Source organism: Acomys minous (assembly GCF_964271855.1).
Source record: "Acomys minous genome assembly, chromosome: 18".
Classification (NCBI taxonomy): domain Eukaryota; kingdom Metazoa; phylum Chordata; class Mammalia; order Rodentia; family Muridae; genus Acomys; species Acomys minous.
In genome coordinates this window covers 41256463-41271111 of record NC_140501.1, presented here as the reverse complement: position 1 = coordinate 41271111, position 14649 = coordinate 41256463, and the positions used below count along the sequence as shown (strand labels likewise).

The 14649-nt window shown below is 42.0% G+C and overlaps 1 protein-coding gene across 1 annotated transcript in view; it reads right to left on the bottom strand.

The window, feature by feature from the left end:
* The window catches only part of DGKH (diacylglycerol kinase eta), a 167159-nt gene that overhangs the window by 24258 nt on the left and 128252 nt on the right, over positions 1-14649 (bottom strand). Inside the window, 6 exon segments of the mRNA XM_084767935.1 lie at positions 4151-4247; positions 4376-4486; positions 5683-5800; positions 8473-8604; positions 12561-12671; positions 13671-13944. Of these exon segments, the coding sequence (XP_084624061.1) occupies positions 4151-4247; positions 4376-4486; positions 5683-5800; positions 8473-8604; positions 12561-12671; positions 13671-13944 (843 nt within the window).

Here is a 14649-nt window from a genome sequence, read left to right as displayed (position 1 = left end):
TTGAGTCCAATATCCACGTATATATGAAATTCCCCAAGTTGTCCTCTGACCCCCACATGTGTGTGTTGGTACACTTGCACACATACCTCCTCCTCCTCACCCTCCCTCACACACACTCATACACATACACACACACACAGTTTCTAATCAAAGCTGTGCTGTTCATGTAGCTAGATGCAAAGGACACAAAAGTTATGTATACTGAATAGCACTGTACACTCCCACCTTCTAATTCACCTAAGTGAAAATTAAATTACCACTCAGATGGGAAAGTGAGGGCTAGTGACAGTAATTACAGGGGTTATGAATGAATGCAGTGCCTGTGAGGACCAGAAGAAGGCGCTAGATTCCCTGGAACTGGAGTTACCATTGATTATTAGCCCATGTTGGTGTCAGGAGCCTGAATTCTCTGAAAGCTGAGCCATCTCTTCAGCCCCAACCCTCTCCGGGGGGGGGGGGGGGAGGGGGGGAAGAAAAGAAAAAGAAATAAAGAAATAAATCCTAGGTGCGGTGGCACACACCTGTAATCCTGTACTTGTTGGGTGGAGGCAGGAGGATTGCTCCAAGTTTCAGGCTAGTTTGGGCTACATAGTGAGACCCTGTCTTAAAATACAAAACAAAACAAGACAAAAAAACTTCTTTTATATTTACAAATGGATCAATTTTCCTGAGTGCAAGCTAAATTGGCATTTTCATAAATGTTGTTCCGCAAATGTATTTTAATTTCCAGTTATTTATTTTTGTTTACATTCTCTCTGTACTTAAAACGCACAAGAGCCTATGAACATTATTTCAGTGAGAAAGTTGGATGCTCTGACCCACACTTGATTAAGGCATTTTATAGACAAGTCACTGTTAATTAATGTATATAAATTTTAATGAAACCTCCCATTTATACTGCCCAACACTGTGCTGCTTGTGTTGCTGTAAAGTAGCAGATACGCTGTGATCCTATCCTGAAGCTCCCATCATAAAGCTCTCCCCGCGCTCTGAAAGCTGGGGCTATGAGCACCCCAGTGCCGCACAGCAACCCCGTGTCCATGGCACCATGCATCTCAGTTTGCACTGTGAGTTCCTTTGTCTCGTCCAGGGGATTTGCACCAAGTACTCTTCCACCCACTTGTAGACAGAAAAGCCACTGTCTAAATCTTTGCCAGCACAAATTCAAACTCCACACATGAAATCCATATCCTTCCATACCAGAGGGGTAAAGTTGTCTGTGTAAAACAGGGAATGAACGGTGAACTCAAACAGGACCAGCACACAACCGGGCGCCTCCTGGGGAGACTTTGCTCCATCTCTAGCCCACCAGCACCATCACCAAGGAAAGAAACTGTTAAACAGGCCCTCCACACTCAACGCTCTTAGAATGCGGCTTACTTTTCCTTACTTTAAGTTTCTTCTTTTATCCCTTAGCATACACTTGTTGCTTTTTTGGATAAGGGCGTGTAGCTCAGGCTGCCCCAGGCTCATCACCTTCCTTCCCCCACATGTCAAGTGTTACGATTACAAGTATGAGCAGCCAGGCCAGGCTGATCTAACATATACTTGTATTTATGGATTCTTAACTTGAAGTTTGAAAGTGAGGGGTCCTTGGATAATTTTTTTTTAATGGAAACTTGTTGATTAAATGTCCACTAACCAACCTAGGGCTTAGACTTACCCTGCTACAGGCGTAGGCAACAAGCCGGCCATGAACAGTCCCTGTGACTGCCCCACCCACACACGTGCAGACTGTATGGAAGCAGAGATGCCTCAGATAGCAGCTGTTCTCATTTTTATTATGCTTATTTGTTTAAATGGGGGGTGGTCATGATGTACCATGACATGTGTGCAGTGGCCACAAGACAATTTGGAGGAGCCAGCTCTCCCCTTCTGTCATGTGGGCTCTAGGGACAAAACTCTGGTTCCCAGGCTTGGCAGCAGGGACCTTTACCCAGAGAGCTACCTCACAGGCCTCTCATGTGTTTCTGAAACATTGTATTTATTAGACACCTCATTATATTTTATTTGACTTGGTAATAAGGAAATATATGTTAATCTGACAAAAATACTTAACTGACTATCATACTGTGCATTATGTCTACATATCTTGTTTAATGCATTAAGTTTGAAAACGTTATTAAAGTGATCCACTGTTTCATCAGGCTGTCTGAGGGTCCCACACCATCAGTGTCTTTTAAAATGGAAAGGAAAGAGCTCTAGGTAAGATGTCTCCTTTAAAACTTACATCAGCAGCAAAGATCAGTTCCAGTTACAAAGATTGTTCGGCCACCCAGGCTGACAAGTAGCCAGTGTGTTTTTCACTTTTCGTATAGCACTAGGAACTGCATGAGACAGTCAAGACTTCTTGATAAGGCAGCCTTTGGCTCAGGACACCAGCTACGGGCTAAGTAAGCCTCCTCAGCATGTGTGAGGTCAGTTAGGTATATTGTTTCGTTTGTTTGCTTTGCTTTTTTGAAGAAAGGGTCACTCTGTGTGGCCTGGAACTCCACACCTCAATGTGGGCAACTGTCTTGCTTCCATACCAGAAGAGCTGGGCATACAGGCACGTACCATCACAACTGGCTTTTCCCCCCACTAATTTATGATCAGGTGGGAACAGAGGAAGCCCTAGGTGAGTGAAATTCTGAGTGAATTTGTGTTGTTGACACAGGCACAACCGTGTCAGGAACCCTGTAGCCTTAGGTGCAGAGGGATGGCAAAGCCTTCCTCAGGGACCAGGTGCTAGTGTAGCTGGTATGTGCAGACCACGTCCAGGACAGCTTTCTGCGCCCTCGGTGTTTACAGCCTAAAGCTCACCCGTACAGAGACAGCTCCTACCAAGGTTAGCTTATATGTCCCCTGATGCAGCTGTACACCATAAAGCCCGCCTCCGTGTTTATCATTACGTAATAATCCCGCCTCCCTGTTCAACTCTATATGCTGAGTTCCTGGAGAGCTGCAGTTTCTTCAGCTGAGAGGCAGACCACTGGCCCCAGCTTTCTGTCCTTGTGTGTGCCTGTCATTTCTTCATCCTCTCATGCCCCAATCAGGTCTGTTCCTTGAGCCCTGCTGGACATGTCACTCATCATAATTCAAGGAGCATCTTCCTTTACCAAAGTGTCATTTCCCTAACCACCTGTGCCTTGAGAAGGTGTCAGGTGTCAGCTACTGTGTTACACACCGAGCTTATGGCAGTGATTAGAATGATCTAACAACAGCTCTTAAGGAGTGTGGCCAACTGAGGGCATGGGTCAAAAACGGAGGAAGACACAACACAACACATACGAGGGGGCCTAACTGCCTTGGGGTGGGGCTGCGATGCCGAGTCTCAGCAAAGGGTGAACCTTCCTGGCTTTGTAGCCTTTCACCTCGCCTCTATTTTAACTGTACAAGCAACCATGCCTAGTGATATTTCTAGAGTGGAAGGGATCAATGGGCTGACCTGTGTGACATTTAGTTGACAGTGACTGAAGCATCCTAGCTAGCCTACACCCCAGTGATAAGACAATGCCAAGACAACACTGCTCAGTTAAGTTAACCCAGCAGAGCATTTAAGACTTAAGAGTCGTAATCTCCTCTGCATTAGTGGTGTACTTCAGGTAAAAAATATCTGGTCATAAAAGAAAAGTAAGATAGTAAAGATAAAATGATAAGCCCTGGGCCAAGGATAAAAGAAAATAAATGCATAGTAATTGGTAGACTCCAAGGATTTCCAATCATCAATTTCTTGCTATTGCAAGTAACTTTTGTTATCCTTACGTTTCTATTTATATTAGTAAAAAAAATTGTCAAAATCTTAACTTTAACTGACTTGTTAGAAATAACTGAATCAGAATAAATATATATTTAAATTAAAATGTATGATCTACCAACACTATTTCCAAGGATTTTGTAAAACATTGGGCACTGCAGAGTTGGAACACTTAAGTGGCCAAGTCTATTATCAAAGACACTGTTCTGTTAACGTACCTGCCGGGTTCCAGCTTGGTGGCCCAGGCTTCAGGAACAGATGAGAATGGTAAGGTTAAGTCTGTTCTTTCTAGATGGGTCGACACTACCTTTATACTACATTTATTCCCTAATTAAGAGGAAATTAGGTCAATTTAGCTCCTCCAACTATCTCTGTAGGGCACACTCAGCCATCTTTGCTCCAGGATCAGCTCACCTCCAGTTGAACCCGCTGTTCCAGGTTCTTGTACGACCTCTGCAATAACTCGCGGGTCCCAAGGACTCCGTACCACATCAAGTTTTTAGTTCGGCTTCTGAAAAATAAGTATTTTTGTGCAATCTTAGGAAATGTTATTTATTCACCCCTTAAAGCAGAAGAGATAATAAGTGAAATTAAAGTAAAATTGCCTTGATGTAACATTCTTGCTATTATTGAAATTACCTGCATTTTTCAGGGTGCTCTTCTCTCTTATTATTAAATTCTAATGAAATTTTTGCATCTAACCCAATCCCAAAGTAATTGTTCATGACACATTTCTCAGAGTAGCCATCTCTGTAAGGGAAAGTACATAAAAGTCAATTTCAGATTCATTACAGCAAGCACAGTTTATTTACATGATTGCACTTACCACCACTTGGGTGCCCATTCTCCCTAGAGGACTGGAAATTAGGAGCCATGCTATGTGAGCAAACATGAAGTCATATCCTACAGATATGCTATGTGCGCAAACATGGAGTCATACCCTAGAGATACGCTATGTGCGCAAACATGGAGTCATATCCTACAGATACGCTATGTGCGCAAGCACAGTGCACATACGTCATTTTTGGTCTGAGACAAAAGCGAAGCTGAGACAGTCAATGTTTTGTTTTCTATTAAATCTGACAGCCTGAAGCCTTCTGTCTTCCACATAAGGCTCTGACCACACAGGCAGATGATGCATCTACGGGAGGCTTTGAACTCATGGGCAAGGCTCCTCCTTCCTAATCATCAGCCAATAATAGTGGACAAACTGTAAGGAGTACATTATTATAAATATTGTTACTATTTTAAAAATTCTTCCAATTACATTTTTAGGGGTGGGTGAACGTTGCACAAATGCCACACCTACGTATGAGGACCAAAAGAGAATTCGCAGGACTCAATTCTTTCCTTCCACCACGGGTAAAGGTACTTGCTTCCGAACTTGATGACCTGCATTCAAATCCTGGGACACGCATGGTAGAAGGGAAGAACTGACTCCTGCAAGTTGTCCTCTGATCACCAGATACATACCATGATGTGTACATACACACACACACACACACACACACACACACACACACACACACACACACGCGCGCGCGCACGCACACTCACAAAGCAAATTTTAAAGTGAAAACAAAATTAAGTCTATCTCAACCTTCCAAAAGCATTTTTAGGGAGTCTAAAAAGAGATGAGATCAATGTGGGTTGGAAACCATGCAGTTGGATGTGGAAAGATGGCAGGATTAGCAGACTGAGGGGCAAGGAAGGCAGGGAGGGCGCAAATCAACACTACCCTTCAGGGAGCACTGCGCCAGAGTGTGCTGCTGAACAGCAGGTGAGACAGACCACCTCAGGGACAGACCATGGAGCTCCAGCACCATCATCTTCACCGCCCCTCTGAGGATACAACCACATACTCTGGGATACATGCACAATGTTAAGATTTGAACAAAACAGAAACAAACAAACTAAAGCCAAATCACCACAAAGGCCTCTCTTACAGCGAATCCAGATCCGGGTCAATAAACGGCGTTGCACCAAAAGGATCGATGTTTGCCAGCAACATTTTGTTGATGATAGAACTCCCAGCAATGGAGGCAGCTAGTCCTGCTCGTAAACCTGACAGAAAAACGCGAGGATCACATGATTAAGAGAAAGTAGGGTCAGATCTGGTCCACTCATCCTGGTCTTGTCTCAAACATCTTGCTTATGAACGTGAGGTGTTTTAATATGTGCAAATGTCTGTCTGTTGTAATAGAGAGTTACAGAGAGAACAGCATGGAAAGGAGTATCTGTGATGCGTCCTCAGCATTCAGCAATTTCATGATTTGTAGTTTTCCAGCACTTCATTTTCTGGGTTAAATTTACTCCTAAGTATTTTGTCATTTTTGATACAACCTCAAGTGGAACTATTTTCTTAACTTCATGGTCAGATTGCTCAGTTGCAGTGTACAGAAATGTAATGACAACAATGTAATTTCTGCATATTGATCATTTACTCTGTAAGCTTAGTACACTTACTAGCTTTAGTGGCTTAGCTTGCTTGTGTGCACGTCTAAGCATGCGCACATGCATGCATCCCTTCGGGTTTTCTATATGTCAGGTAAGTCTGGGAAGACACACAGTTGCACTTCCTCCCTTTCCTGGTGGTTTGAGACAGGGTCTCTCTATGTAGTGTTGGCTGTCCTGGAGCTTGCTGTGTAGACAAGGCTGGCCTCAAATGCACAGAGATCTGCCTGCTTCTGTGTTCCTAGCACTGGCATTAAAGGCATGTGCTACCATGCCAAGCTTTTATTTCTAGTGTTTGACTTTGTTTTTATGTCTTCTTGAGTGGGATTTTGGCTCACGTGTTTTTAGGCATTTGTCTGTTTCCTCTAGGTTCTGACTGGTCTTTATGGAGTGTTTATGTTATATATATATATATAATATATATATATATATTATAAGTAATAAAATATTTATATTCAAAGTGGCATAATTTGTGGAACGTTTTTTGTAATTTCCACATTCCAAAATATTGGCAATTGTTGCTCCTCAGACGATGTAATGTATGTATATGTGTGTGTGTATATATATATATAATCTGTTTCTCTAAGCTCCATAATGGTGTCTTCTCAAGACTCTCTCAATTCTGATTTTAGTGGTTTGAGTTTTCACTCTTCAACTTCTTGTTCATTTTCTCTACTGGCTTTTTATTCTCTATTTATCTAAACTCTGACACCTATTGTGAGCCTCCTGCCGTGTGTGTCCATTTGTTTGCCCTTGTCCTAGCTTACCAAGGTTTTATTTCTTCAGATGAGGGGATGAGATGAGAGGCACTCTCGAGCCTTTCTAGCTTTTTCTGAACTCTCGCTTGCTAGTTCAACTCAGCTATTCTGGCCTACAGTCCTCTCTAAGATGACTCACTCCAACTGGCTTCTCTTAGCTTATTTGAATTGCTGTCTGACCATCCCAGTAAGAAACCCTTGATAAAAACGTTTCCCTCTCTCCCTGTGCTCCTTCTTAAGTAGCCTCTCTTTCCTGTCCTGTTCTCATGAGAGTTGGGCATATCCTATCTCTGACTCATTATGTCAAAATTTTCTCTGATTCATCCCTTTGTCTGCCCCTCAATTAGACGTCACTTTTCAACATGGCTTCTTCCTTCTGTAAACTAACCTTGCCTTCAGGGTTTTGGGATTAAGGCGCCTGTATTCTAGCCACATCATCCTGCAACCCAAAGCTTGTCTGCATTCCAGCCAGATCACACAGCCCTAGAAGGTCTTTACATGTGATCACTTTCCAGTGCAGCCATGTTGCTGGATTAACATACCTCTGCCCTTGCTTATTATTTTTTCTAATGTATTCCTTACATGTTTCCACATCTGTGTACTCCCCAAATCTCATTCGCTCACCAGTTCTGCCTTCACTCCATCATGCTGAGAGCACAAAAGTGAGTTGGCGATCCTTTTCATTTCACTGGGAAGGGATTGAGCCCCAAGTGGCTTAGGCTTTACCCCAGAGAATGTTCTACGTGCGCTTGAGAAGAACGCATACTCTCCTGTGGATTAGTGTTCTTTAGATGTTCACAGGATCACACTGTGATCACATGGGGCTTCTGGGTACTCACTCTACCTCCCTGATCACCTGACTGGTTGTTCTGTCCCTATTGAAAGGGTGAAAAATGGTCTCCAACCAGTATTTGGATTATAGCTCATCTTTAAAAAGAAATTCCATGAGAAGGTTCTTTTCATGGTCTACATAGATCCCAACATACACAAATGAAGATCAAAAGAATTTAAAACCTCTGTAAATTTAGGAAGCTCTGAGGCAGCTACTGTCCTCCCGTTCCTTAGGAAGTCCTGAGGCATGTGTATTTTCCTCCAGCTCTTATCTGTCTACTTTTGGGTCTACTTGCATCAACCTAATCCAAAGTAAACTCATTTCAACAAGGCTAGAACAGATACTAGGCTGGAAATGTCTGCAGAGAACGTAGTGGCTTAGGACCACAAGGAAAGCTGTGAAGATACCTGGAGGTCACAGAAGGAAAGAAGGTCAGCTCCAATTCAGGCACAGACTCCTGGGCTCCGACCCAGAACCAGTGAACTAACGTTTCTAAGGGTAGGGCCCAGAACGTGTGTTTGAATATGCCCTATACAATTAGACATGTAATAATTCTACAACTAAGTTTGGCAACAACAGTCTCTTAAAGGAACATCTGTCACTAACAACACCTTTCTGTAGCCTATGAATAATACAAGTTACACATTTTCACAGATCTACCAGAACGTATACCATGTCACACACTGCCCTACCTGGACAGATGATTCTCGTGTTGAGCACAGGGAGATTTTCTTTGGTGGTGGCCACAGCTGGACCAGTGACAGAATCAGTTTGGGAAGGGCCACGACTTGCCTGGGCATCGGGAGACTGAGATGTGGTTTTGGCTGTTCACAAAAATCCAGATTAAAAACGGCAAATGAAACCAGTATGAAATTAAACAAGCCCCTATAAACTCAATACACGTAACAGCAACCAAATGCCTATTTAAATCAATGAGTGGAACTGAAGACATTAATTATGTTTACCTTCCCTGTCATTTTATTTTCATTTTCCTGAGACATATGGAGAGTATCTACTGAGGGAGATATACTGATCTCTGGTTTTGAATGGATGTTACCAGAATACAGATATCTACCATCATTAAAAGTCAATAATATGCTTTATTTGAATGTGATCAAACCACACTTGTTAAGTACAAAATTAAAAGCCTAGAGACTGTTATGCTGCATACTACCACGTTTCCCGTTAAATCATGAATATTGGGTAAACGATCATACGTAGTTGCTATGACTCCCAGTGGAACACGTGAATGCACATGAAACAGGAGTTAATGTTATCTTCAATTAACGGAGATGCTTGGCCAGGACTCAGATCGGTGCATCACTCAACCTTATTAGAAAATCTTCTTGCAGTATATGGTAATTAACACAGAGACCCACAGTTAGACAATGGACAGAGAGTAAGAGACTTTGGAGCATTCAGCCCTAAATGAGACGTCATTATCAACCTCCTCCTCAGAAGGCTCAGGGATCTATGCAGAAGAGGAGACAGAAAGAGTCCAAACAGTGTGTTCCAGATACAACAGGGCTGATACACACATGAAGTAACAGAGAACTAAATATCATGTACGAGCTTTGCATGAGTTCAAATAAGACAAAATGCTAGGATGAAGAAGGGGAAGTGGACACAGAGCCCACTTCTAACCAAGAAGCTGTTTGCAACTGACACCTGCTGGGAAAGAGAAAACCAGTTTTCTCCGATGGAGTGTCCCTGGCTGCATCACCACACTCCAGGGCAGGCGCGAGGCCCAGGAGTCAGAGGCCAAACAAAACAGAGCTCCATGTGATTTTTTGTGTGGTGTTTTGTTTGTTTGTCCTTTGTTTTTGTTGGAGAGAGAGAGAGGGAGGGGGACAGAGGGAGAGGGGGAGAGAGAGGGAGAGAGAGGGAGGAGGGGAAGGGGAAGAGGGAGAGGGAGAGGGAGAAAGAGAGGGGGAGGGAGAGGGATCATGAAGTTGGGTTGGTAAGGAGTTAGGGAGAATCTGAGAAATTGAGAGAGGAAAAAGAATATGGTCTAAATATATTGTTTGTAAAAATATTTTAATAAGAAAGAAAAATTAAAATCAAGAAAAGATATCATTTATAACATCTGCCCAATTATGATTTCCTTGCCATCATTAATTCAAATGATGAAATGCTCCAAATGATTTAGTTATAGTCTTTTAAAAGCTTAATACAATTACGTATTGAAGAAAATAACAAAAAGGAAGACTTAATTCTATCTAACTGAGGCAAGCTAATGGAGGAAAAACATCACCACCTTGAACTAATCTAGAGGCTATCAGTAGGTATTTTTTAAAAAGTAGTCAGTAAATTCAATTTAAAAGTACTCTAAAACTTAATTATCTTCACTTTCCCTCAGACTAATTACAAATTTAACTATATTAATCTTGCGTGCTGCTGTCACTGATCAAAAACAGTCAGCACAAAAGTAGCAAAAGAGCCACTCTCGGGTGTGACAGGTGGGGCTTCTGGAGCTGGTTTCGGACATGAAGCCGCTTTTGATGTTTACCTCTGACAAGAAGCAGAAACTGCAGCAATGACTAAGATCCATGTTCTGCTGCAGGGAATCAAATCAGTGCTTCACGTTCCTTCCTAAATAAGGCGCTACCTTGAACACCCTAATATACTGTATTTCTCACATCTCAGACATCAATTGCATAATTTAATAATGACATATAATGGATGATTCAATAAAAATAATGATGGTTGAACACAGGAACACTTCTACTGCCAATGATTTTTCAGTTAGTTGGATTATAGGCAAAATTGGCATCAAACATGGCAAGATTAAAGACTTTCCTAAATCTGTGTATCTCTTGATTTACCACCCTAACAGTAGCTTTCAGCTTTCTCTTTAACCAAAGGAAATGTTGAGTCTGGGAGAGTACAGTAAGGTGGAACAGTGACCGACTGGAAGCCATGGGCGAGGGTGCACATGGATGGAAGAGACCAGGTGTACGGCTGCCATGCTAACACGACTGTGGTCAGTGGTGTTTTAATAGGTCAAAATATCAAAAAGCATGACTACCAATTTCACAAATAAAGTACACTGGAGATGACAGAAGAATTCAAAAATAGGAATGATAGGTCCAAATAAAAAGCAAGGGAGGTTATAAAGATGAAGGAAAGCTATTGCAATTAAGGTTGAGGACAAATTCACTAGTTGTGGCAACACCAGAACATGCTGAGTAAGTGACATGAACGCTGTTGCCCTACAAAGAGCATCTGGAGTTTGTTCAAGACATGTTAAGGTAGACACTGACAAAAGGGATGTAACCAGAAAAAGCAAACAACTCGAAATCACCAAATTACAGACTACTGCAGGAAGCTAAGGACACCTGATATAGAGGAAGACATCAGATATAGCAAGGGAACAGGATACTGCAAAAGCCAATTGTAGCACAATTCAGGGACTGCCATAGGGAAGAAGGGGGAGAAACAGCCCCAGAAGACAGATATTTATCTTAAAATTGGCGAAATACCATTTGGTAAATTAAACCAATCTTAAGCCAATCATAAAAACACCATGCACCTGCCAGGAGTTCTTACTGCCAACATCATGATACATAAAATCCATTAATATCCTCCAGCATGGGTCGAATTTCAAAGCAGAAAAATGTAAATTTATGCCAAAGACTAGTCTTCTAACAACTAAGGCCAACAGGAGGAACTGAATGCCCTGAAAATTCAATTTCCATCTGGGAACAGAATTTAACGTATTTGCCTGTAAATACGTATGTTGAATATCTGAACTTGACAGAAGCTAATTTTGATTTTCTTATGGGCTTTAAGTAGAGTGAAACAAATTTTCTCAAAGCAACAACAACAATGATAGAGCGCGAACATTTATAAAACACTGTGCATCAGATGCCCCTCTGGGCACATTTGTACAGTAACTTAGTCAACCTTCACCACAGCCCAATTACAATAGTATACTACCATCTTCAGTTTTACAGTTAGGAAACCTATAGAAAAAAAATCAGTCCAAGTTTGGAAACAAAATGTTAATGAACTTTAAGAAGAAACAGTTCTGATATATTATGCTGAGTTTTCTGCAGTACATTATAATTACATTCATACTATTATCATTAATATTTTAACTTCTGTCTGTCCTGTCCAATAGTAATCAGAAACTTTCTACTTACATTATGGGAAATACTAAAAGGACAAATTTATTTTCTATTGAAAGCCAGAGGCAGGGAAAGTTAGCAATCCTTAGGCAACAGTGTCATAATTTCCAGGCAAAACTACTTTGGTAGAGACAGGGTTGTAATTAGAAGTCTTGCGATTTTAAAACTTAACTTAGAAACAAGCATTGGATGATCAGCAAAACAAAAGGGACTGCTGAGTCCCTCAAAGGCTAAGCACAGTGCATATGAGGCCAGCAACTATCTTGTAATTTCCCGAGAAATCTTGAGAGCTACGCTAAGCTAAATTCGGGGAAGGTGTTTCTGTTATGCAAGTTTAGGGTTATGATATAGAAACATGTTTTTGTTTTAATCAAAGGTGTGGGATATTGGGGGCTGCTCCAGTTTGTCCACAGCTGATAACTGCCTCCTGAGAGGGCACGTGATGTTTGTCAGCTGGGAACTGCCTCGTGTGGGGGCGGGAGGGGGAGGGGCGGGGGGGTGGTCTTTGCCAGTGGGAATAAATGCCAGACTCAGAGGGAGACTAGGAACTCAGAGAAAGAAGGCAGCTCCTGGCGCTGGCCCCCAGCTGCTCCTGGTTGCTGCTGATGCAGTTTGACAAGAATTCCAAACCATGTCATCAGTTTTCTCACCTGCTAATGACTCTTTGGCATCGTTGTCCTTAGATTCACCGGTTTCTGGGCTATCACAGTCAAAAGACTGACTAATTGCTTCACAGGGCTGAACTGTCTGCTCATCCATAACTTCAAGTAGTAAGAAGGGAAACAGACTTGCATAAGTGAAAATTAAAATGAATTCATATTAAGATATGCTTAGGAAAGAAAAACTGAGCCAAGTACCAAAAGAAATTCTACATTCACAAACAAACATTGCTTAGTAACAAAACTGAGAGTGATGTCTGCGGATACAGGGGAGTATGAAGACTAAATACATTTGTTAAGATTACGTACATACCAGAATAAAATTGTACATGAATTTAAAACAACGTACAACGTACGTTTGTTTGTACAACGTACAAAACTAGACTGTAAGTTACACGCCTGGAAGGGGATTCCCAACACTATTCACAGAAGTCAACTTTCATCCAGCATTAAAATTCTAAGAAGTGTATCCTTTATACTCACTTAAAAACTGAAATCTAGGTGCTGGAGACATGACTCAGTGGCACAGAGCACAGACTGCCTGTTTGCTTCTCAGCACCCACAATGGGCAGCACACAACTGCCTGTGAACCCCATCTCAGAGGACCTAATGCCTCCTTTGGCACACACCGACAAACGCGTGTGCACAGAATCAAAAATAAACAGTAAGCCTTTTTAAAATTCAGGTAAATATTTATTACTCTTAAAAAATTAAGGGATGTTAAGAAATCAACATTAAGAGATTATTTTGTTATCAGCAGCTACAAGTTTGACTTTAAGAAATAAAGACTTGCCTATGGAGTAAAAAGACTGAAATGTTTAGACTTATTCTATATGTTATTTTTCTGCTTAAATGGTGATGGAAATACTGCAACGTAACTTACTTCTGAAATCTTATTTACATGTGATTACTATGCTAATCCTCACTACTGAAAGAAGCAAGAAGTCTAAGACCAGACTTCCCTTTAGTGAACGTTCTGTCTTCTACCATGTCACGAGACACTTTTTAATAACATGAAGCGAATCAGAGCATCATGCACACTGGTTATGCTTGGGCAGTGGTGACGGTGGCCTCTTTGAAGCTAATTTTGTGAGCATGTACCTTTTCCAGCCTCTTCAATGACTTGCCTCACTGCTTTCTTTAGACTGTTCGCCCGCAGCATTATTTCCCGGGGTTTCCCGGCTTTCTGGGAGGAGGGTTTCCCGACGTCATTCACGAGCTGGTCCTTGCTCTCACCCAGCGACTCCTCACTGGACGACTCCAGGACATCTTCTTCCGGGATCGCAGGGCCCACCCCCGGGGGAGCTCGGCTGGCCTGAGAGTCTGCGTGCAGGGCTTGGAGCAGTTGTTCAAGCTTCTCATTCAAGACTGAGCACTAAGAAGACAAACGAAATACCACGGATGGCGACGAGAAAATAAACAATGGTGATGAGGAAGAAAATTCAAATATTAGATCGGCAGACACAATATAAGATGCATTTTTATGTAAGGCAAATATTGAATGTTCTTAACCACTGGATATTAAAAACAGCAGCATTCAAGCAGCTGTAGTTTTTTATTCTGTAGATGTTTGGGGTTGAGAATATATCCATTTTGAATTTAGTGACAACAGAAAATGATCTCTAAATGAGCAGCAATTAATGTATAAAACTGCTTAGCATTAACTGAATGATACAGACCGATGGCGTAAATGAATAACATGGACAACTCTTACGTCTACCTGCTAGCTAACTCACTTCTGAATCACTAAATTCTGTCTCAGGATTTAACGTTTGCCTGAATGCATGAATGTATACCGTTTGTGTCCAATGCCCACGGAGGCCGGAAGAGGGTCTCAGGTAACCTGGAACAGGGGCTATGTGAGCACCTGTGCGTGCCTGAAACCAATCCTGGGTTCTCTGCAAGAGCAACAAGTGCTCGTAAGCACTGAGCCACCTCTCCAGCCACCACAGGTTCAATTTTCTACAACCTTTGAGCTGCTGTTCTTCCTTAGACTGCAACCAATGCTAAGTTGGAAGAGATGCAGTACCCAAAAGCAGCAGGCTTCCTTTTAGGCACCTTTTCCAACTTCATGAGCTGT